This window comes from Tupaia chinensis, unplaced genomic scaffold (assembly GCF_000334495.1).
Source record: "Tupaia chinensis unplaced genomic scaffold, TupChi_1.0 Scaffold144276_1, whole genome shotgun sequence".
Lineage (NCBI taxonomy): Eukaryota > Metazoa > Chordata > Mammalia > Scandentia > Tupaiidae > Tupaia > Tupaia belangeri.
The window spans coordinates 5163396-5186509 of NW_006204133.1; the positions used below are offsets into that span (position 1 = coordinate 5163396).

Genomic DNA, 23114 nt, shown 5'->3' on the forward strand with positions numbered 1-23114 from the left:
TTAGGGAAACGGCCGCGCCCCAAAAACAAAAACCCTCTCTCAAAAAAAAAAAAAAAGAAAAGAAAAGGAAAAAAGCTAGTATGTATGAGAGGACATTAAAAAGCTGTGGAAAAATAGAATTGAAGCACAACTTTAATCACGTGCAAAAACACTTGCAGTCTACGCATGGTTCCTCACGTGACACCCTTCCCCCGAACTTTCGAAGCCCCCTCGTGTACCAGGAGCGTAATTAATTGCTTCCTTACAGCCACTCCCACCAGGCTGACGGCAGAGGCCAGCACCACAGCTTTGCCAAGATCGGCCACCCTGCCCCAAGAGCTACCGGTGCCTGGGCTCAGCCAGACAGCCACGATGCCGGTATGCGCGGGACCCCAAGCTTCCTGACCGGGGAACGCTGCAGTGGGACGGGGTTGCAAAGACACGGGCGCCATGCCGCTGCTGCCCAGAAAATCAGTTTTACTCAGAGATAGAGAGTTCAGGTGGGGGCTGGGGGTGGGAGGTTCAGTCGTTTAATTGGCAACTAATTTTAAACAGTTTTGTAACAAAATCAACATGGATATATAGCCATAGAATGCAAAATCCAAATGAGTTTTACAGAACCCAGATTCAAGCTCCCAGAGCCTGTGGATGTGCGTGACTAGGACACTCCTATTTTGAATCCCATTTCACGCCTGTGGAAACATCTGAGATGCTTGGCGTCAACCACAGTGTTCCCCGGCACGGGTATCACGCAGTGTCCCCGCCGTGTGCCAGACCTCTCCTGAGTGGCAGGGAGTGAGTGGCAGCTCAGAGGACGCACTGAAGCTAGGCGTGGTGGCACTTGCCTGAGAATCTCAAGTTCAAGCCCAGCTTGGGAAATCTAGTGAGACCCTGTCTCTAGGGGAGAAAAGGAAGAAAAGGCACGTAACTGGGTGTGAAGTCATTGCGTCATCAACAGCCACGTGGCAGACCTCACCTAACTCCGTGGCCTAGAACTCTGATCACTCCTCATGCCCACAGAGTCTGGGTTGGGAATTCAGAAGGGCACTGTGGGGCCATCTGTCTTCTGCTCTGAGCTGTCAGGCGTCCCACCAGCCTAGGCTGGAGAACCTGCATCCTCATGTAGTCTGCACTTGAATGTCCACCCTCAGCCAAAGGCTGGGTTCAGCTGAGACCACCATCAGCCACTTGCATGGGCCTCTCCTGGAGAGGCCCTTAGGCTTCTCCCCACATGGCAGCTGGATTCCGGGAGGAGACTTCCAGGCAGCCAGACAAAAGCTGCCCTGACTTCTATGACCTAGCCCTGAATTCTGCTAGCGTGGCCCCTGTGAAGCCTCTTGGCCAAAGCAGTCACAAGCTCCCGTAGAGAGGACCATGGACCTGCTCTTCTAGATGGGACACTACCCGGCTAGACAGCGGGGCCACATCCTAATAGGTGCCCAGTTCCCGCTGCCCATCCTTCACCAACCCTTTGGCAATGGAGTTCACGTGCCATGACTCTGCCGGTGAAGCATGCCCTGCTGGGGAAGCTTGGATGGCACTTCTTGTTCTACTGCTGTCTTTCTCTACAGCCACCCCCAGGTGCACGTGTCACCCATGACTGCCTTTCTGCCAGGTTCCTCCCCATCCGGCATGACTTGCCCGGCACCAATGGTGGCCCGGGTCCTTCCTGCCAGCTGTGCAGGGGACACAATTAGGAGAGCCCCAGCCAGCTGTGGGGTCATCTCTGTGCCTGGGATTTCAGCAAGCTCTCCTGTTGGCATTGTCCCCTGGTACTGTCCTGGGTGACACTTACCTTGCAGGCTACTTTGTACAGTCACCAGGGACTAGGGGCATTTGAGAACCACTTCGGAGGAGTCCTTTTACTTTTTATTTAAAAGCTCCGATAGCCATAGGGTTCATTTCTTCTTTCTACATTTCTTCTGTCCACCCCCATCCGGGCCACTGAGTGGCTCCCCTCACCTTCCAGGGCCTCTGAGATCACAGGCGGAGGCTGGTGAGCTTGCCCAGGCTTCATCACCTGGAAGTATTCCTGGGTGAGGCATGCATGGTGTGTCCGTCCATCCGTAGGAGCAATGCCACTCGCAGATCTGCCTCTGCTTGCATCCCTGCACACCGGGGTACTGCTGGCCTGCAGCGCAGGAGTGAGCAGTCTGAGGGAAGGGCAGCCAGATCACCAAGGATGCAGCAGAGCAGGAGGCAGGCGAGGGAAATGGGGCCAAGCTGCCAAGCTTGGGCAGGTGGCGACAGCCTCGCAGAGCACACCATGGTGGGAGTTGCGGACGCCGAGTGCTTCCATGAGCCTGCTCGAGGGCCACCGCACGTGCACGTTGTCAGCTCTGACTTCGTGCCTTGCTGGGATGCAGCAGAAACAGGTGCCGGTACCCGCTGGACGTCTGGACTTTCAGCCAGAGCACTCATCCACCCAGAGACTGCACCCCGGGCCTGGAACCGCCGGCGCAGCGTCTGTTAACAAGCACCTTTCTCTCCCGCAGGCTCCTCTGCCGTCCCCGTCATCCTGTGACCTCACCCCACAGCTCCTGCCTCAGACCATTCTGCAGAGCCCACCTGTTCCTATGGCACAGGTGAATCTAGGGCTTGGGGCAAGGGCAGCTCTTCCTTAAGACCAACAGTGACTCTTCTCGAGCCTGTGGGTGTGTGGGTGCAGGTGGGCACCAGGCTCTTTGGTACCAACCAAGGCCGTGGCGTGAGGAATGCTCCTCCCAAGGGGCACACGGGGTCCAGTGGAAGCCCAGACTTGTCCCTGCACATGCCCTCCTCCATGCCATTCTCATCCCCGTCAGGTACAGCCTCCGAGTTCTTTGTCCCAGTGTGTGTGTGTGGACACACGTGCACATGTGTGTGGTTTTTTTTTTTTCCAATCCTTTTAATGATCCTCATTCGTCTCTCTGCCATTGTATGACATTCCTCTCATTTTGTAACATCCCCAAATTGGGCATGATGTTTTAGAAAAGGTCCACCTTAAGCTGAATGTCATAGGAAGACTCTAAGAGGATCCAAAGCTGTGAGTCCAGTACTATAAATATCATCTTATTATTATTATTATTAAAAAAGAAGGATCTCAGCTTTGCTGAGTAACTCCTTCCTCATCTCAACAACACTCAGTGCGTCACTGTTGGGTCAATCAGTGAGCAAGGAGTTATGGAGGCAGACCTCCCCGTAATGCAGCTCTGGCTTTCAGTGCTCAGAGCTGGAGGGCGGCCACTATGGCTGGACCTGTTTAATGCAATCCATAAGCCAGTGTGCCTAGGGAAGTCAGAGGTGGCTACCGGGGAGAGGTGACACTGAGCTGGCTCTAGAGTAGGAGGGTACTGAATGTAGAGAAAGGGGCTGGCGGGGAAGAGACCCAAGGAAGTTCTCCAGCAGGGAGCTGGGAAATGCTGGCATGCTGGGCCTGGTGAGAGGCTGAAAAAGCAGGGGCCATCAGCCTGTGGTCCTGCAGGCCGATAGGCTGCTGAGGCCACAGAGCGGACTTTAGTTTCTTTACGGGGTATTTAGCTTTGCCCCAGTCCCTGGCCACAGCTAGACCTGGATCCCGGGCAGCAGCAGTGCACCAGCACCCACCACTGGGCTCACAGCTGCCAGAGTGCTGGCTTCCTTGTCTTGGTGCAGACCTGTGACCACTGATGAAAACTAAGCAAGGACACCTGCCCCTCGGCAGCGCTCTGCGGTGTTCCTGGGGGTTTGCAAGAACCAGGCTTGGGGAAGGATGAGAATGCTGCTCACTCAGAGTCTACTGATTCAAATAGTCTGCTTGTATCTGCTGGCAAAGAACAAGAAAAATAATGTTTCCCTCTTCAAGTCTCCAAAGCATGTTAGTGACTTTTTCAAACCAAAGACACATGAAATAAGGATTCCTTTAACTACTGGGCCCTGCATAGTACATAATTCTTATTTATAAGACATAATCATGTGATTAAGGCCCTTTGGGAATTCTAGTTTTTCATTTATTAAGCTTCATATTGCTTAATAGTACCCACTCTTAGTCTGTGAGATATACTAAAAGCTTAATCATAATTACGTTTTTCTAATTGCTAGAAGGCGTGCAATTCACCAGGGAGAGAAGGGGGTAGGGAAAAGTACCCATAATGGGGCCTGGCCACACTGCAATCCCTTACCCTCCATCGCTCCATCCTGTTGGGATTTGGGACACGCACGCACACACATATCTGGTATATTTTTCAAGCCACCAGGGCCAAGCTTTGAACCACAGTCACCATGTGAGATCCCACTGCCTTACCCACTAGGCTTCAGGGCTCACCCATGGTAACTATTGAGTTGTCAGCAAAGTCTGACATATTTTTTCTATGTTTTTATACACAAAGATGTGTCATGATTTTCCGACCACCCGATACATTCTTAAAGACATTCTTCCATTGTACCGACCTTCCAAGTCAGTCAGACGGTATCCTGGTACCGACCCCATATGAAACAGTGACATTTTGCAAAGTCCTGTGGGGAGTCGGGGAGAGAAAATGCGAAATCCGGGAAGTGGTTATCTCGGTAACTGGTAGTTTCCACGAAGCCTCTTTTGCTTCATACCGTGTTTCTGAAATGCCTCTTGAGTTAGCGTAGGTCGCTTTACCCAAGCTTGGCAGCCCAATGGTCAGGCATCCGGCGTGCCCTGAGAAAGCCAGGATAACGCCAGGAGGCCTCACGCTCCCTAAGGGCAGTGCCAGCGCCACTGGACAGCGCCCTGGGCTCGCCGCTTCCTGTCTGAGCCCACTCAGCCTCCAAGAGCACCTCCACTGGAGTGGGAGGTGTGGCCCTGGATGTGTTTTGACTTTGTGGAACCCACCATAGAAGCTGTGCTGTGTTTTGTTTTGTTTTCATTGAATAGTTGCTTCAGCTTATTCGCTTGCTCAAATTCTCTTTCGAAATCCCAGCTGAGTGCTCTGGTTAATTACATTCTGCGACACTGTCTAGGGCAGTGCAGGTCTCTTTGAGCTCATGGGTAGCCTTTTGCTTTTTTATTTTTGTAATTATAAGAGGGTGTATGAACTGGCCACAGAGACACGAGGGACGCAGGGGGAGAGAGCATGCCTTCATGGGACAGTGTCACGTTCCCTCGTCCTCCGTTTCTCTATCCCCGGGACTTGGCACACATACACGTGTGTTGGCGTGTCTTTCATGCTGCTCGGACTGGCATTCAAACCAGGGTCAGCCACATGGGATCCAGCTCCCTTAACTGCTAGGCTAGGAGGCCAGACCCATGGGTAGCTTTTCAAATGAAGTCTGACATCAAAGTGCTCTGACTGGGACCAGCAGTTAGCGTAATGGCTATGTCACTGGACTCCCATGTAGTCGACCACGGTTCACGTCCCGGACCCGGTGGCTTAAACTCACGCCGGGCACGTGTGCATGCGTGCCCAAGATCCCAAGAGGAGAATGGAGGAGAAGGGATTGCGATGTGGCCATCTCCCCTGGGGGGGTGATTTCTTGCTTTTTATCTGTCTGTCTCTCTCGCTCTCTGTCTGGCGAGCGCACACGCCCTATAGCAAAAAACTCTTTAAAAAAAAAATGTGCTCTGACTGAAGTGGGCATGAGTGCTGGCAAAAACCTTCTCGGGAGCCTCCCGCAGCTCCCGAGACCAGGAGTTAGCACCACCCAGCCATGTGATCCCAAGCAAGTTGTGCAGCCTCTGGGCATGGCTGACCGAAGTTGAAATATCAGTTTGTAATTTTTATAAAATCATGTCCTGAGGGCCAGCAGGTGGCATAGTGGTTAAGGCAGTGGACTCCCACATGGCCAATTGCAGTTCAAGTCCCTGACTTGGCGGCTTGAAAATCACTCCAGGCAAGTGTGTGTTGCATGCTCAGTCTTGAGAATGAAGGAGAAGAAACTGTGGTGTGGCCATCCCTGGGGAGGGGTGGTGATTTCTCTCTCTCTCTCTCTCTCTCTTTCTCTCTTTCTGTCTCTCTAGTAAGTGCATGTGTCCTATGGCAAAAACCTAAAATATAAATGAATGAATGAATGAGTGAGTGAGAAAATCATGCCCTGGTTCCTCAGCCTTCCTAGACTACAGTTTGTAAACGAGACCTACAGATCAGTCGGCCTGCTGTCATGACCAGCCACAGAAGGGCTAGCACAGGGACCCAGGGACACCCAGCTCTGGGTCACAGCCCCTGCCGCTGCCCACCCTGACACTGGGGAGGGTGGCTAAGGGATGGGAAGGGACACGCAGGGGCTAATCAGGAGGGCGGCAGGATGTGTCTGCAGGCTGAACTGACTTCTCTCTGGTTATGTTTCTGGACCCCACCTCGAAGTTTTCGGCCCAGTTCAGCATGTTCCAGGCCATCAAAGACCAGCTGGAGCAGCGGACGCGGATCCTGCAGGCCAACATCCGGTGGCAGCAGGAAGAGCTGCACAAGATCCAGGAGCAGCTCTGCCTGGTCCAGGACTCCAGCGTCCAGGTGAGGCCCTGCCGACCAGTCCCTCCCCTGCCGCTCTGGGGCAGGTCCTCAGCTGCCTGCAGGACTTCCTCCAAGAGCCCTCCACACTGCCTCGTTCCCTCACATCCAGGCTTTCTGGGTTAAAAAGCACACTGGGACCTGCAGGGGCAAGAGCAGGGACCGTCCACCTCCCTGCCCCACCTCCAGGCCAGGCCAGACGTGAGGTTCCCATGATGCCCTGCTTCCCTGCCCCTCACTCTGGTGAGCACATACTGCTAGTTTTCCATCTGCATTGTTTGTTTGTTGGTTTGCTACAGAATGTGTGTGCTCACCAGAGAGACAGAGAGAGGGAGAGGAGAGAGCACCCTCCTGGGGAATGGTCATGCCACAGTTCTCCTCCATCCTTCCCACCCTTCGAGATTTTACATGCACACACGTGTCCGCGGCATGTTTCTCAAATCCTGGACAGGACTTGAACTGCACACTTGGCCATGTGGGACCAGGTGAGCCAACCACCAGGCCGCAGAGTAATCCTGGCCTCTCTGCACTGTCATTTGTGCTGGTGTTTCACCAGTATGGATGCTTGTCTTGGTCCTGGGTTGGAGTGCCCAGGACCTGCATGCCAAGCCTTCAAAACATTCTTGGAAAATGGGTGTTACAGGGTCCAGCAGTTAGCATAATGGCTTTGTCGCTGGACTCCCATGTAGCCGACCATGGTTTGAGTCCCAGACCCGGTGGTTTAAACTCACGCCAGGCACGTGTGTGTTTGTTCCCAAGATCCCGAGAGGAGAATGGAGGAGAAGGGATTGCGGTGTGGCCATCCCCCCTGGGGGATGATTTCTTGCTTTCTGTCTCTCTGTCTCTGTCTGCCTGGCGAGTGCACACACCCTATAGCGAAAACCTCTCCAAAAACAAAAGTAAAAAGAAAAGAAAATGGGTGTTATATAAAAAAACTGTATGACAGAAAGTTCTGCACCAAAAGAAACGTGTTCTTTCCTTCCATTTTCCACGAACTTTCTGAAGTCCCCTCATGTAACTGCTCTCATGGCTCCTGGCCCGGGCTGCCACCGAGGGAGATGGAAACAGCTGTGCTGTCGGCTTCTCACTCAGTGCGTGAATCGGGGGAGCCGGGGATGAGGAAATCTGAGCTGTGGCCCGAGGGGCACGCAGAGGGACGGGCTGGCTCCTCCACACCACGCCACATGTGGCATGCCCGGGGATGCTCCACATGCCCTGACGGCCGCGGCTCTGCCTTAGAGAGATTCTACCTGGAGGAAAATCACATATTGGATCTCTTTCGAGAATAGGTTATTTTCACCAACTTGCACTCACATCAGTCCAGGATTGTCTTCGAAAGGCAGCATTTTCCCTCTGTTCACTGTGAATGGGACCTTACCTTTGCAGTGGGATTTTCCAGAGAGCTAACCTGGGAGTCAGCCCCTCAGTGCTTGCCACCCCTGGGAGGGAGATAGACAGCGGAGGAGGGAATGCTGGGAATGGCCAGAGCATCGTCCTGCCACTTTTCCCTTCATGGTCTCTGCGACCCTCCCCTGGTCACCACAGCTCTGCCCAATCTCCATGAGTCCATGCACGCTGAGATTAGCACCTGATGGTGCAGGTTTTGGTGGGCAGCAGGCATCCCTCCCAGCCATCCTGCCTCCCAGGGCCCCCAGCGCCTCTGCCTGGCCCCCGGGGGTGTTCCCGGCAGGCTTTCCAGACCCCAGCTCCCACTGCACCACAGTCTGGCCAGGGCTGGCTCCACCCTCACCAAGCTGCTCGCCACACCCCGGGCAGCTGTGGTGCCACAGCCTTCTCTCCGGGCCAGGGCCACACCCACCTCCCTGACCTCCTCGGGGACACCCCATAAACCAACCAGGGACAAGACTGTAGCGTGTCCTGAAAAGAAGGGAGTCATCGGGGCGTCCCGAAGTACAAAGCCCACTCGTGGATACTTCTCCGGTATTTTCCTCCCATCCTTACTGGTAGCCCAGAACTTCAATACTTTAATTTTTTCTAAGATGTATTTATTTATTTTGTTATTATTTATTTTTTTAATTTGACCGGAGAGAGAGAGAGAAAGGGAACATGAGAAAGCAAGCCACCAAGTCTAGGATTAAAACTGTGATGGCGTATGTGGGAGTCCAGCACCTTACCCATCATGCCACCTCCTGGGCCTCCAATACTTTCATGGAATTTCTACACTAACAGGAAGGGAGAAGCTGCTAAAAGCAAGGTAGGCGTAGAGACGTCCTCCTCACTGCCGGGCTTTGCTACTTCCTGTTTTTTCAACGTTAAAGCTCGATTTTAAAATAGTAGGTGAGAAGGTGATTGCTTCCACTTTCTGTTATAAAGATGTATTATTGGGACCAGCAGGTGGCATAATGATTACATTGCTGGACTCCCACATAGGTGACCACAGTTCAAATCTCAGACCTGCAGCTTAAAACTCATACCAGGCACATGCACATGCATGCCCCAAATCCCAAAAGGAGAATGGAGGAGAAGGGATTGGCATGACCATCCCCCCCCAAGAGGGTGATTTCTTGCTTTCTGTCTCTCCGGCGAGTGCACACACCCTATAGCAAAAAATGCTCTCTTAAAAAAAAAAATAGTTTATTTTCCTCATGACCCATGCGCGTCATCACCCCCAAAGTGCACATGCCACGCAGACCTCAGCTCTGTCGGGGAGGGTGTGGAAACCGAGCCTTCGCTGTGTGCTTCCCTGCTTCATTCCTGCAGCCTTATCTTTGCAGTGGAATTTTCCAGACAGCATGGAAATCCACAGATAGAGAGAGAGAGAAAGGGAACATGAGAAAGCAAGCCACCAAGTCTAGGATTAAAACTGTGATGGCGTATGTGGGAGTCCAGCACCTTACCCATCATGCCACCTCCTGGGCCTCCAATACTTTCATGGAATTTCTACACTAACAGGAAGGGAGAAGCTGCTAAAAGCAAGGTAGGCGTAGAGACGTCCTCCTCACTGCCGGGCTTTGCTACTTCCTGTTTTTTCAACGTTAAAGCTCGATTTTAAAATAGTAGGTGAGAAGGTGATTGCTTCCACTTTCTGTTATAAAGATGTATTATTGGGACCAGCAGGTGGCATAATGATTACATTGCTGGACTCCCACATAGGTGACCACAGTTCAAATCTCAGACCTGCAGCTTAAAACTCATACCAGGCACATGCACATGCATGCCCCAAATCCCAAAAGGAGAATGGAGGAGAAGGGATTGGCATGACCATCCCCCCCCAAGAGGGTGATTTCTTGCTTTCTGTCTCTCCGGCGAGTGCACACACCCTATAGCAAAAAATGCTCTCTTAAAAAAAAAAATAGTTTATTTTCCTCATGACCCATGCGCGTCATCACCCCCAAAGTGCACATGCCACGCAGACCTCAGCTCTGTCGGGGAGGGTGTGGAAACCGAGCCTTCGCTGTGTGCTTCCCTGCTTCATTCCTGCAGCCTTATCTTTGCAGTGGAATTTTCCAGACAGCATGGAAATCCACAGATACTCAAACCAGAGAACATTCCCTCAAGCAGCCTGCTTTCTTGTTTCTTGCAAATCTTAAAGAAATATGTTCCAAGATGTGACATTTGTTTTTTTTTTTAAATGTATAATTCAAGTGTAAAGAATAACCAGGTGGTGTGATGGTTAAAGTGCCAGATTCCCACATAGCCACCTGTGGTTCAAGACCAAGACCCAGCAGCTTGAAAATCACACTGGGTGCGTGGATATGCGTGCCCAAAATTCTAAGAGAAGAATGAACAAACAGGACTGTGGCATGACCATCCCTCTGGGGGTGATTTCTCACTTTTCCTCTCTCTGTCTCTGGCAAGCACACATGCCCTGTGACAAAAAGCCTTGGGGAAAGAAAAGAAAAGAAAAGAAAAGAAAAGAAAAGAAAAGAAAAGAAAAGAAAAGAAGTTAGGGGAAAGTACTCCAGGCCTCATGCCCCCAAAAGTGGAGAGTGACACGACTTTAGGTTAGGTATCTGTCGAAGCCTAGTGGCACGAGGGGTCTCTCTATACCATGTCTCCACTGTGTATACTTCTGGAACGTTGCGAATACGTTTATCAAAGTAACCAGGTGTTAACCAGAATTACTTGCTTCTGAAAATTAGAAGTTTCTTTTTTTAAAAACCGTTCTTTTAAATTTTTTTTTAAATGGAGGAGTATTTTATTTTGTGCATGTTTCCTATGGAATTGAAGTTGTCTTCTTAAGTCATGGAATTCTACGTTACGGCTGATAGGACAAGCGGGATGAGCACAGCAGCAAACCAGGATGGTCCCCTGCTCCGCCCCGGCCCTGGTCCCCTTCCAGATCCTTTATTCCCACCTCAGAGGACTTTCCTACTCTGTCATTGGCTCAGAACTTTCAGTAAGGCTCTGAGTGCATGCAATGCTTGCTAAATAGGATTTTCTTTTTCTTCCCAAAAAGATTGGGTTATGAAGGGGGACAGGCCCTCTAGGGCTATTGGTGTTTGTACCCCGGTGGGGAAACCAGGGCCTGCGCTGGCCAGAGCTGTTCTCCAGAAAGACCCATCAGCCCCTTCAGGCAGTGGAAGGCTGCCTCTCGCTCTCTTTTTGAGAGCATGCGCGCCCTCTGCTGGCTGCTCTCAGAAGTGTCTAAAGGACACCTGTAGCAATGGCGAATGACACGTTCTTTGGTTGCTTTTCTCATGGATCCTTCCACCCATCTTCCTTTCCATTCATCCATTTGTTGTTCTGTCCAGCCACTCATCCATACATTTACCCACCCCTCCCTTACGTACCAGCACCTGGTTAAGCACTGTGGAGACAAAGGTAAATGGGCCAGGGCTTCGGCATGGTAGTGCAGCCAGTATTCCGTTACAGAACACCAGCAGAAACAGCGTGCAGAACCTTTACTCGCTTTGTCATTTACTCGCTCATTTACTAATTCCATTCATTCCTTTATAAATACTTTTGATAGGCCAAAAAAAGTAAAAGAATAGAAAATTTTCTTTTAAATATTGTTGCCATTATCCAACATTTATTCACCACGAACTGCTTCTTGGGTACTTTATATGCGTTAATTGTATTTACTCCTTTATGAGGTGCGTGCCATTAATGTCACTGTTTTATTAATGAGGAAACTAAGGCTTGGAAAATGTACAAACACTGCCCAAATCTTAAAGGAATATGCTGTGAGTAGGGTGGGGCGAGTCAGAACTTTATGTATGAGTGTCATAAAGTTGGTCCCACCCAAGCTCTAATCAGAAGGTAAGTTGTATCCTTGCATAACAATGTATGGTAACTGGGCTAACGTATTAGGGTTGCTAAAGTGATGAAGCATTAAGTTTCCCCGTATGCTTTAAACAAGCCATATTATAGAAATTTTATAATTATCATGATAATCAGTATGAATTTTGTTATCTAAAATGTCTCAGACACCTAAGAGGCTACAATATATTAACCTGATTTTTCGTTGTTGTGTTTTTAGATTTTTTGGCTATAGGGCATGTACACGCAGAGACACAGAAGTGGGGGGGGGGAGAGAAAGTGAGAAATCACTCCCAGGGGGGAATAGCACACCACAATCCCTTCTTCTCCATTCTCTTTTCAGGATTTTGGGTGCACATGTAGATGCACCTGACATGTTTTTCAAGTCACCAGGTCTGGGACTTGAACCTATGGAGTTGGCCATGTGGGATCCAGTGCCTTTTTCAGATTTTTGCCAGAGGGTACACACACTTGCCAGAGAGAGAGAGAAAAGGTGAGAAATCACTCCCCCAGGGGGGATGGCCATGCCACAATCCCGTCTCCATTCTCCTCTTGGGATCTTGGGCATACACACACACACGGTGCGATTTTCAAGCTGCTGGGTCTAAGACTCAAGCTGCTAAGACAGTCATATGAGAACCAGTGCCTTAAACCCCATGCCACCTGCTGTCTGATTATTTTAATTTGAAAATGTAAGAAAATTGAATAAGGTTTAAAAATAGTGCGCAATGTGTGTGTGAGAAAGAGTTTGGTACATTTGATTTAAAGCAGCTACCTAAGTGCTTAGAAAGTTTTCACTTCTTAGGTTTATAAATCTGCCTTGTTAGGTATGTGGGATGTTTGACGGATTCCAATAGAGTGATTAGTAAATAAGTTACTTTGGTAGATAATGTTAAACTTACAAACTAACTTCATAAGTTAAAAAGAGTGAAAGCTGGCTCTTTTTAGACCAAATAAGACTTGCAAATCAGAGAGGACTTGTAAGTTGACTGTAAATGTTTAAGAACTACAACTTTAATGACTACCATAACCATTTAACTAAAGACCTGTACCTAGCTTTGTAAACAAAAGCTCCCCTTGGGCACTGAGATGATCCTCTGATGTTATCTGTATCATGATTCTTGATGCATAGTCTTCCACTCCATCCCGTCATTTGCTTTGAGGGTTTTGTTTTGTTAAAGGGTGAAGTGTGCTGATCAGAGAGAGAGAGAGGGAAAGTGAGTAATCATCCCCCAGGGGGATAGCCTTCTCTTGGGATTTGGGGCATGCAAGCACACATGCCCAATGTGTTTTTCAAGCTACCGGTTCCAGGACTCGAATCATGCAGTTGGCCATGTGGGCTCCAGCTGCCTTAAATTCCATGCCACCTGTTGGCCTTGCTTTGCATTCTTTAAGAGCAAGGCTCTCTCTTCCTAGCATCTGGCATTTTAACTTCAGTTCCTGTATTTGGTGCAGTCCATCCTCGTCCCGGTATAGAACTGACACGCTGACATGTGCTGAGTGACAGAGCAGGGTTGGAAAGGTGGTTGTAGAACCACGTCACACTGAGGCTTGAAGGCACGTAAAGACCAGTCAGCTCAAGTGCCCCCTTCACAGATGCCACTGAGCCATCTACCAGAGGCCCGAGGTCGGATCAAGTGCCCTTTCCACCACACTGCTAATCTGCCCAGCTCCCTCTCATGCCCCCACCCCGAAAGAGAAGCCTGCAGCTTTGAAATGAGGACGCTCTGTCAGCTGAGCGGTCAGGAGCTGTCTCGGCGCCATCCTCCCAGACTCAGTCCCCACACGGTTGAAGAGGAGGATTTGCTGCAGTCCCCGCTGCCTGTCCTAATTCATGTGTCATCGTCTCTGTGCTTATTTGCCTGCCTGGCAGCGCAGACACTGAGGTCATGGGGCAGACGAGCCATCTCGGCTGACAGCGCTGGGTTGAAGGTTCTCAGCAGCGATATGGGTGCAGACCCTGGTCCTCGGTCAAGGCCAGGCACGAGGCCCAGACCTACTGCAGGGACAGTGCGGCCCATGCTGCAGGATAAGCAGTCCTTCGCCACCATGATTTACGTCATGCATTCTACTCACAAGGTGGTTCTCCCTCTGAGAAGAAACTGATAAGCCAAGCTGAACTCTAAGTTATTTTCATTACTTACAGAACACTGAGTCCAAGCTTCTTTCTTTTCTTCTCTTTTTTTCTAAAGTGGTTTTTGTCTTAGGGCACATGCGCTCACTGGAGAGAGACAGAGAGACAGAGGCAGTGAGGAGGAAAGTGAGAGGTCACCCCCCAGAAGAGATGGCCGTGCCGCAATCCACTCTCCTCCTTTCTCCTCCCAGGATCTTGGGTATGCACGCACACACACGTCCAGCGTGAATTTCAGGCCACTGGGTCCAGGACTCGAACCACAGTGTGCGAGTCCAGCCATATAGCCGCTGTGCCATCTGGTGGCCCCTGCGCTTCGTTCACACTGTTGAACCTCAGTGACCTGTGAGGGCAGACACAGTGTCTGTCCCATCCACGCACTCTGCCTGGCGTTTGCTGTGTCGGGACGCCCAGGAGAGAAAGTGGACTGTTTCTAGGGAGGTCGGTGGAGAGAGCACGAGCCGACCCATGACCCATCTCTGACTGCTGCGGGAGAAGTGGGAGGGGAGGTACACGGGAGGGCGCCCTCCCCTAAAGCACTCCCGCTCTGCTCTCAGATTTTCACGCAGCAGCCAGTGTCCCTGAGCTTCAGCAGCGCTCCGCGGCCCGCGGCACAGCAGCAGCTGCAGCAAAGGTCGGCTGCCGCGTCCCAACCCCAGCTCGTGGCGAGCCCCCGACTTCCAGAGCCGATGGCCTCCACCCAGGTCGCAAGCCAGCACCTGCTCAGAGAGTCCGGCGTGATAGCAGCCCAGGTACCTGTGTCCTTTCTCCCGCTCCGTCCTGGCCCCCAGAGCGGACGCGGTCTGCAGGCCGAGACAGCCTCCTTTCCCGCAGCTGGTGCCAACTGGAAACCTGCAGCACATGGGCTGCGGTGCACTGCCCTGGGAGCTTTGCTTTGCTTTACTTTCCTCTTTTTTGGGGGGGAGAGGTTTTTGCTATAGGGTGCGTGCACTCGCCAGACAGACAGAGAAAGACAGAGAGATAGAAAGCGAGAAGTCACCCCCCAGGGAGGATGGCCATGCTGCAGTCCCTTCTCCTCTTGGGATCTTGGGCATGCACACACATGCTCCCAGCGTGAGTTTTAAGCTACCGGGTCCGGGACTCAAACTGCAGTCGACTACATGGAAGTCCAGCGATATAGCCATTACACCAACTGCCAGTCCCTTACTTTTCTCTTTGTAAAGTCACTCGGAAGCCCCAAGTTGTGTTGGCCTCCTGCTGTGCAGCGTTCCTGTCGCCCTCAGTCCTGTCTTGCCCTTGAAGAAGTCATATGGCTTTGACAGGGAACCAGGGCAGGTGGTGAATGAGGCCGTCCCAGGCACTCCTGGCTCACAGCCGTCTGTCCCCACACGCATGTCCTCAGACCCTATCATCTACTCCTGGGTTTACCCATTACCCTCTCAGGCAGCCACCTCTGGTCACTGTCTCGTGACACAGGACCACTGTTCTCCTCTAGGTTCCCTCGGTTCCCTGTCAAACCCTTCCCTTGCAGCCACTTCCACTTATAGTGAGCCACCAGTGGCCTTGCAAGCTGACAGGGCTGCCAGTGGGTAAACAGCACTTAGTGTGAGTGGCCTCAAGAACTCCTGAGCACCAGCTTCTGGGAGGTCACAGCTTGAAAGGCAGCCTTCCCTCAAGCCTGTCATATCACACATGCTCCCAGGGCTTCAGCGAACGCCCGCTGAGCTCCTCCAGGCCCTGGAGCCTGGAAGCGAGCCAGAGCTGTCCTTGACCTCAGGGAGCTTGTCCTCTGGGGACCCTCCCAGGTGGTGTGCAGCACGATGTGATGAGTCCATGTCTAGGACAGTTGGTCCATCTTCACCCAAGTTGTCTTAGTCCACTCTTGTGTTGCTAACAGAAATACCTGCGACTGGAGGATTCCTGAAGAATAGAGGTTTATTTGCCTCACAGTTCTGGTGACTAGCAAGTTCAAAGGTGTGAGGCCGATGTCAGGCTGGCCTCTGGTGCTCAGCAGAGAGGATGGTGGGTGTGTACCGAGGGACGCTGGGCACTCAGCTTCCTTTACAGGAATGGATCTATTCTCAGAGCTAGCACTCCCTCTGTCTGCGAGACAGCATCAGTCCATCATGAAGGTGATGCATCCATGGTCCAGATGCCTCTCACTAGGCCTCACCTCTTAGAGGCATCTCCTCTTCCCAATGACATTACACTGGGGACGACATTCTAAAGCATGAACCTTTGGGAGGGACACACCATTACCCAGGCCATAGCACAAATGTAAGGCTTCTGCATGAAATGCAACTTTCTGATTCAAAATGTCATCACGAGTGAGAATAGCCAGGAATATTTTGGAAAAGAAAACACTGAAGAAGGCTTTCCATTATCCGCTATTGGAAGATTTTATAAAAGAATGCTGGGACCAGCAGTTAGCATAATGGCCATGTCGCTGGACTCCCACGTAGTCGACCGATGTTCGAGTCCCGGACCTGGTGGCTTAAACTCACCTGGCCTGTGTCCATGCGTGCCCAAGATCCCAAGAGGAGAATGGAGGAGAAGGGATTGCAGCATGGCCATCCCTCCTGAGGGGTGATTTCTCACTTTCTATCTCTCTGTCTGTCTCTATCTTTCTGGTGCAAGCATGCATCCTATAGCAAAAACCTAAAAAATAATAATAAAAAATAAAAATAAAACAAGAATTAAAGCACTGTGGTATCACCATATGAATGGACAGTCAATGAAAGTCCAAATCCCAAGCGCAAAGCCACGCCCTCTCCCTCATTCATTACTTCACTCAACAAATGCTACCGAACACTCAGTGCGTACCAGACACTAAGTTCTAAGCACTAGGGGCAGCAGCAGAGAAAAAGTTAAAATGATTTCTGTTCCAGTGAAGAGAAAGAAAAATGAATAAAAGTGACAGTACGTCACGTAGCAACGTGGGAAACTGGTGAAGGAGGGCTGGGGGTTGGAATGTTACGTAGGTGTCCTCCCCAAGAGGATAGTCGATATTTGCTTTATTTATTAGGTATTTATTTATGAGTATCTTCAGGGAGAAAGACAGGTACCCCCAATGGGGTCGTAATGCCACTATCCATCCCCCAGCTTTAGCCAGCCTGGGTCACAGGCTTGCACGTGCACCTGGCATGCACAGGGAGGCCCCAGGACCCAAACCCAGAACCTTCCCACCTGGGTCCAGCATCATAGAGTGTCATGTTACCACCGCACCACCATCTGGCCCCAGAGAAGAGAGTATTTGATCCAAGACCTCAGGGGGTGAGAGAATGAGCCCCATCAATATCGGGGGAAGAGTATTCTGCTGAAGAGCTTAGCAGGTGCAGAGGCCCTGGGACAGGAGCTGGTCTAGGAGTTGGAGAAACAACAAGGTCCACATCTCCAAAATGGAATTTGTGAAGCAGAAAATAGTTTGGCTCAATGCACGTTTGTTGCTTGCCTACTGAGGGCCTGCCATTGTCCTAGACTCAGAGGATTCAGCTATGGTCCAGTGGGAAAGACAGTCACAAGATCAAGATAATTCAGTGTATGGTGGGTAGACCCCTCGTTCAAGGAAAGGCGGGGGGTGTGACCTGCAGGGTTTTCTGGGAGATGAACCTGAGTCAAGCCCAAGTGTTGCCTTTTTCGTTAAAATGATGCTCCAGGGCCCAAAGCTGCTGAGGAGCTCACAGGTGATGCAGGGGGGCAGCCGCACGCTGAGCAGCTTGACGTCCCCATTCAGCAGCGCCACGGCTGTGCTTCCCCCAACTCTGAGTCTGACCACGCCCGCCTCCGCCCCCCAGGATGCCAGCCAGTGCCAGCCCAGCCCAGACTTCAGCCATGACCGGCAGCTCAGGTGGGCAGGCCGTCCTTGTGCGGGGATGACTGAGGCATGGTTTTACGCGGTTCATCTCAGCTCTTTCTCTGCTGTAGATGGAGCCAGAGTCCAGACAGACAGGTGCTAAATGCTCTGTCGCTGGTCTCAGCCAGGGGTGCAGCAGGAGAGGGTTTGGAGACCTGATGGCCAGAGGAGGTGACCACCGTGTTCATCATCCTCTGAGAGCAGAGGTGGAAGTGGGGATCAAGTTGGCCATGAGGGCCCAGCCAGGCTGCAGCTGCATGGCCACGGGCCCGGGCTGTCTAGTCGCGCTGCTCAGCTTCACTCTTTCTCTCTGTGTCTCTCCGTCTCTCTGCTCCCAGGCTGTTGCTGAGCCAGCCCATCCAGCCCATGATGCCTGGGGCCTGTGAGGCACGGCAGCCCTCGGAGGGCGGCAGGACCAGTCGGCAAGTCAAGTACGTGCCCCTGGGTGGAGGGAGGAGGCCAGGCTGCCCTGAGGGCGCCACGCTGCCTGAGGGTGTCAGGCTGCCCCATCACGCCCCTCCAGGCCATCAGCGCTCAGCACGGGCCTGGCACTAAAGGCAGGATCAAAGAGTGCCAGCCCTGAAGGCTCTGTCGGTCCCTTCTATGGCTCAGGGCAGCAAATCCCCGCATCTGAGCCATCTGAGACAACAGAGGTTTATTTGGCTCATGATTTGCAGGTCCAGTGTCTAGGGGCCACCTCGACAGGGGCTTTCCTGTCCGTGAGACCTCAGGGCCATGCCAGGTGTCACAGTGTGGAAGGACAGGACCTCGTGCCTGTGTCCACACATGTGTCTGTTCTGGTTTCCTTCCCTCTCCTTATAAACACCGGAACCCAGTTGTCGAGCCCTGTTGTTGATGACCTAAACCCTAACCTTCTCCTAAAGCTCCCCCCCTTCAATACCGTGAAGATGGTAAGTCTCTTTCAGCACCTTCCCAGTGCAAATTCCAACACATGAATTTGGGGGGGACACCCAGACCATAGCAGGGACTCTTCCCCTTACCTTTCTTCTGCTGACCCTTTAAACAGATAAAATCAGCACTCCATGCTTAATTCGGGACCTGAATGGAACAGTTAATTATACCCTCTAATCTGCAGTCCTCTCCGGACCCTCTGAAGACCTCCAAGCCTTCACTCTGGTGACGACACTGGTGAATGTGGCCCCAATCATCACCCCAGCAGACCCACCCACCCCCCAGGACCCTCCTGCAGGCACTTCAACTCGCCTGCTCCTTGCCTCCCACACTGGGCCTGGCCCGTGAGACACTGCAATGTGGGGCCTCTGCCTTCCCCTCCAGAACCCCACTTCCTCAGTGTCTTCTACCCGGTACCTCAGGGCTGGAAGCTGCTTGGCTCAGCTGCTTAACTGCTAGGGACAAGGGTTACTGGAGACAGATGGGTGAACAGTGCGACAGCTGCTGGAAAGTATCTTCCCACCCTTTAACACGAGGCAGAATGAAACTGTCTTATGGACACCTTTTTCGTGTAAACACTGGTTTCTTTTGTGGCCTGAAATTCACCAGAACAGTGCTAGATAGTGAGGCTGGGGGCCCGCATGCGGGACTGTCCCCTCCAAGTCCTCCCTGTGTCTTCCTGCAATGCTATTAGTAGGAAAGGCACCGTGGCCGAGCATTGCTGAGGGTCAGGGCCTGGCGGTACTCACCCATTTGATCGAATAAAAGCCCGAGGATGTGGCACCTGCTCCTTCTTTACCAATAAAGAAGCTGAGCATTGAGGGTTTGAGGGGCCTTCTCGAAGGCAGACTACATAGCCAGCTGACTTCAGGGCACAGGTGCCTTTTGGCTCCCTGAGTCTTTCACGACCACCCTGCTGGCCCTGCCTCAGGTCTCCCCACAGCCTCTGAACAACTTTCCCAGTAGCCTGTGTCCCTTGAGACCTTCTGGCCCGCCTTTTGGTCACGGAGGGTGAGGAGAGGCATGCGCTTGAAGAAGCTGGCTTTAAGGTCCTCGGTGCATGTGCATACTTCAGAAGGGGAGTTGTGCTTCCGTCTGGATTTTGTCATTTCTTCCTAATGATCCCAATAAGTGGAAACAATCATTCTTGTTACATCACGTTTCAAAGATGTGCAAAATGCTGTGAATAAGGCAAAACTGGACATTGCTTTGAGAACTCAAACTAATAATTTATACCTGCCCATCTCCCCAACTGTCCCTTCCCAACACAAACAACTATCCTCCAGGCATGTCAGGATCTGTCTCCCACACAGAGTGGCCCTCTCGGGAGACATTTGAACCCTCAGTGCTTGTTCCAGATGACCCCATGAAGGAAAATAACAGCTCTAAAAACACAACGCAAGAGGCCTCCTTATAGTGCCTCTGAGCATCTAGAATCATCCAGACCTTTCTTAAATGGCACTTCTCCAGCCCTAATTAATGGGTCATTCTTATCAACCCCTTTCTTTTCTGTTCTTTAATTGTGGGAAAATATACATAATATTTACCATTTTAACCATTTTTTAAAGTTCATTTATTTCGAGAGAGAGAAAGGCATGTTCAACAGGGTCACATGCTACCGTCCACCCCAGCCTCTCTCAACCAGTCAGGATGACGGTTAAGCGCATGCGGGCTCAGTGTGTACAAGTCGACCTGGGACCCCGATCTTTTACATGGCTTCTACTATGGCTGAGTTTTGCACTTCTGCTGCACCACTGTCACTGGACCCTTTCAACCATATCTACATGCACAATTCAGCATTAAGTATATTCACACAGTCGTGCAACCACCACCACCATCCGTCTCCAGAATGGTTCCATCTTCCTGTTTCCTTAGCCCCACCCCCTGGTAACCACACCTTCTGTCTCGATGAATTTGATTATTATGGGTCTCTCATAGAAGAGGAATCATTGCAATATTTTCTTTTTGTTACTAGCTTATTTCACTTAGTATAATGTCTTTAAGATTCATCCATGTCGTAGCATGTGCCAAAAAATTTTCTTTTTAAGGCTGAATAATGTTCCATTATATATGCTACATTGCTTTATCCATTCATCATCAATGCTTACCGGCCTGGTTTCCACCTTTTGGCTATTATAAATAGTCTACTTTTTTTTAGAGGTTTTTGCTATAGGGCACGTGTGCTTGCCAGACAGACAGACAGAGACAGAGAGAGAGAAAGCAAGAAATTACCCCCCAGGGGGGATGGCCACACCGCAATCCCTTCTCCTCCATTCTCCTCTTGGGATCTTGGGCACGCACGCACACGCGCCCGGCGTGAGTTTTAAGCCACTGGGTCAGGGACACAAACCACGCTCGACTACGTGGGAGTCCAGTGACACAGCCATTACGCTAACTGCTGGTCCCTATAAATAATATTTCTATGGATATACAAATATCTGTTCAAGTCCCTGCTTTCTGTTCTTTTGGGTGTATACCCAGAAGTGGAATTGCTGGATCATAAGGTAATTCTATGTTTGATTTTTTTTTTTTTTGAGGACTCCCCATACTGTTCTCCACAGTAGTAGCACACATTCCCACCACTAGCGTCTGCGTTCCAACTTCTCTCTCCCATCTTCCCTCACACTTGTTCATAACTAGTGATGTTGAGCATCTTTTCACATGCTTATTGGCCATCTGTATCTTTTCTTTGGATAAATGTCCTTTGGAGCCCGTTGCCCTTTTTTTTGTGTTGAGTTGTTTTTTTGGTTTTGTTGGGAAGCAGTAGCAATTCTTTGTATATTCTGAGTATCAATTCCTCATCAGATATATTATTTGCGAAAAACTTCTCTCATTCCGTGGGTTCTCTTTTCCCTTTATTGATAGTGACCTTTGACGTATAAAAGGGTTTAATAATGTCCATGTTACCTTTTTTTCTCTCTCTCTTTCGTTACTTGTGCTTTGGAAGCCTTATCAATTCCTCTTTCTTAAGGGATATTTTTCTCCTTCTACATGAAAACAAACAGGTATCCACAGAGTCAAGCTATATTTCACAATCCAGATGTGCATCCCGCTAGCAGCAGCGCCTCAACTCCTGTTCTGCTGATGGGGCAGGCCGTGCATCACCCCAGTTTCCCCACCTCCCAGCCATCATCCCTGCAGCCCGCACAAGCCCAGCAGCAGCAACCACAGCATTACCTGCAGGTGGGTGCCAGCCCAGCAGGGCCCCGAGTGGTCTAGGGAGACAGAGCAAAGCCCCAGAGCCTGAATACCAAAAGGCCTTTCCCATCTTTGCTTTGCATTCTGTCCCTAGTCTAGAAATAAGCCCCAGGAAGATTTATGTTTGATCATTTTAATTCTTAAGATTTATGATATATATGTGTGTATGTGTGTAATACGAGAAATTAAGAATCAGCTATGATGGTCCATTTTTTAAAGTAATTCTTATCGAGATTTTGCATCTTGATATATCCATATTTTTTAAGCAAAAATCAGATGTTGATGACTGTGTTTGTTGGACTTTTAGTGTGTTTATAGACAAAGTCTTATATGCAGGCAAAATTAAATCATATTTAGTTAAAGATCCATTGCACTTTTTTAATAAATATGATAATGTTGTATGAAATTGGAACTTGCCAGGAAAATTTGGAACACATTTATGTGTGGTCACTACTGACAAGGCAAAGATTACTTCAAGCAGGACCAGCAGTTAGCGTAATGGCTATGTTGCTGGACTCCCATGTCATCAACCGCGGTTCAAATCCCGGAACCGGTGGCTTAAACACACAGTGGGTGTGTATGTGTGTGTGTGCCCAAGATCCTGAGAGGAGAATGGAGGAGAAGGGATTGCGGCATGGCCAGCCCCCCTGGGGGGGTGATTTCTCACTTTCTGTCTCTCTGTCTCTCTCTCTCTCTGGCGAGCGCATGTGCCCTATAGCCAAAAAGAAATAAAATAAAACCTCTCAAAAAAATAAAAAAGAAAATGATGTGTGAGAAGGCAGGGATGGTGTAGGGGAGCCTGAGAAGTCTCCTGCATGTTTGTTTGGTGGTAGCAACAGATGCATTGCAGGCACCTGCTGCATGCAAGATGTAGGCTAAGCATACAGAGCTCTTCAGCCTGCTGGCTGCGTGGAGTTAGCAGTGTGCAGTCGGGCTGTGGTTCTGTGTGAAGCAGGAGCACTGTGGCAGGAACGCCTTTGTGGAGGAAGAGACTCTGAGAGGAGGAGGGTCAGGAGGTGCCTGCAGCAGAACCTGATGCCCCAGGATATGCCCAAATGTGGGAGGAGGAGTGAAGGCAAGGGGACAGTGTTCCAGCAAGACAGCCTGAGCCAAAGTGCAGGGGCAGCTTTAAAGGCAGGGGCAGCTGGGACCAGCAGATGGCGTAATGGTTACGTCACTGGACTCCGATGTAGTTGCTTGTGGTTTGAGTCCTGGATCTGGTGTCTTAAAACTCATGCTGGACACATGTGTGTGTGTGCCCAAGATCCCGAGAGAATGGAAGAGAAGGGACTGTGTCATGGCCATCCCTCGTAGGGGGTGATGTCTTACTTTCTCTCTCTCTCTCTCTCTCTCTCTCTCTCTCTCTGGCAAGCACATGCACCCTATAGCAAAAATCTTTCTTAAAAAGAGGAGGAAGGGGAACCAG

At 50.7% G+C, this 23114-nt stretch overlaps 1 protein-coding gene across 1 annotated transcript in view; it reads left to right on the forward strand.

Moving 5' to 3' along the window:
- NPAS2 (neuronal PAS domain protein 2) overlaps positions 1-23114 on the forward strand; it is a gene marked incomplete in the record, with an annotated part of 111510 nt that overhangs the window by 87042 nt on the left and 1354 nt on the right. Inside the window, 7 exon segments of the mRNA XM_014583397.2 lie at positions 261-357; positions 2475-2564; positions 6267-6413; positions 14322-14516; positions 17382-17572; positions 17917-18009; positions 21496-21673. Of these exon segments, the coding sequence (XP_014438883.1) occupies positions 261-357; positions 2475-2564; positions 6267-6413; positions 14322-14516; positions 17382-17572; positions 17917-18009; positions 21496-21673 (991 nt within the window).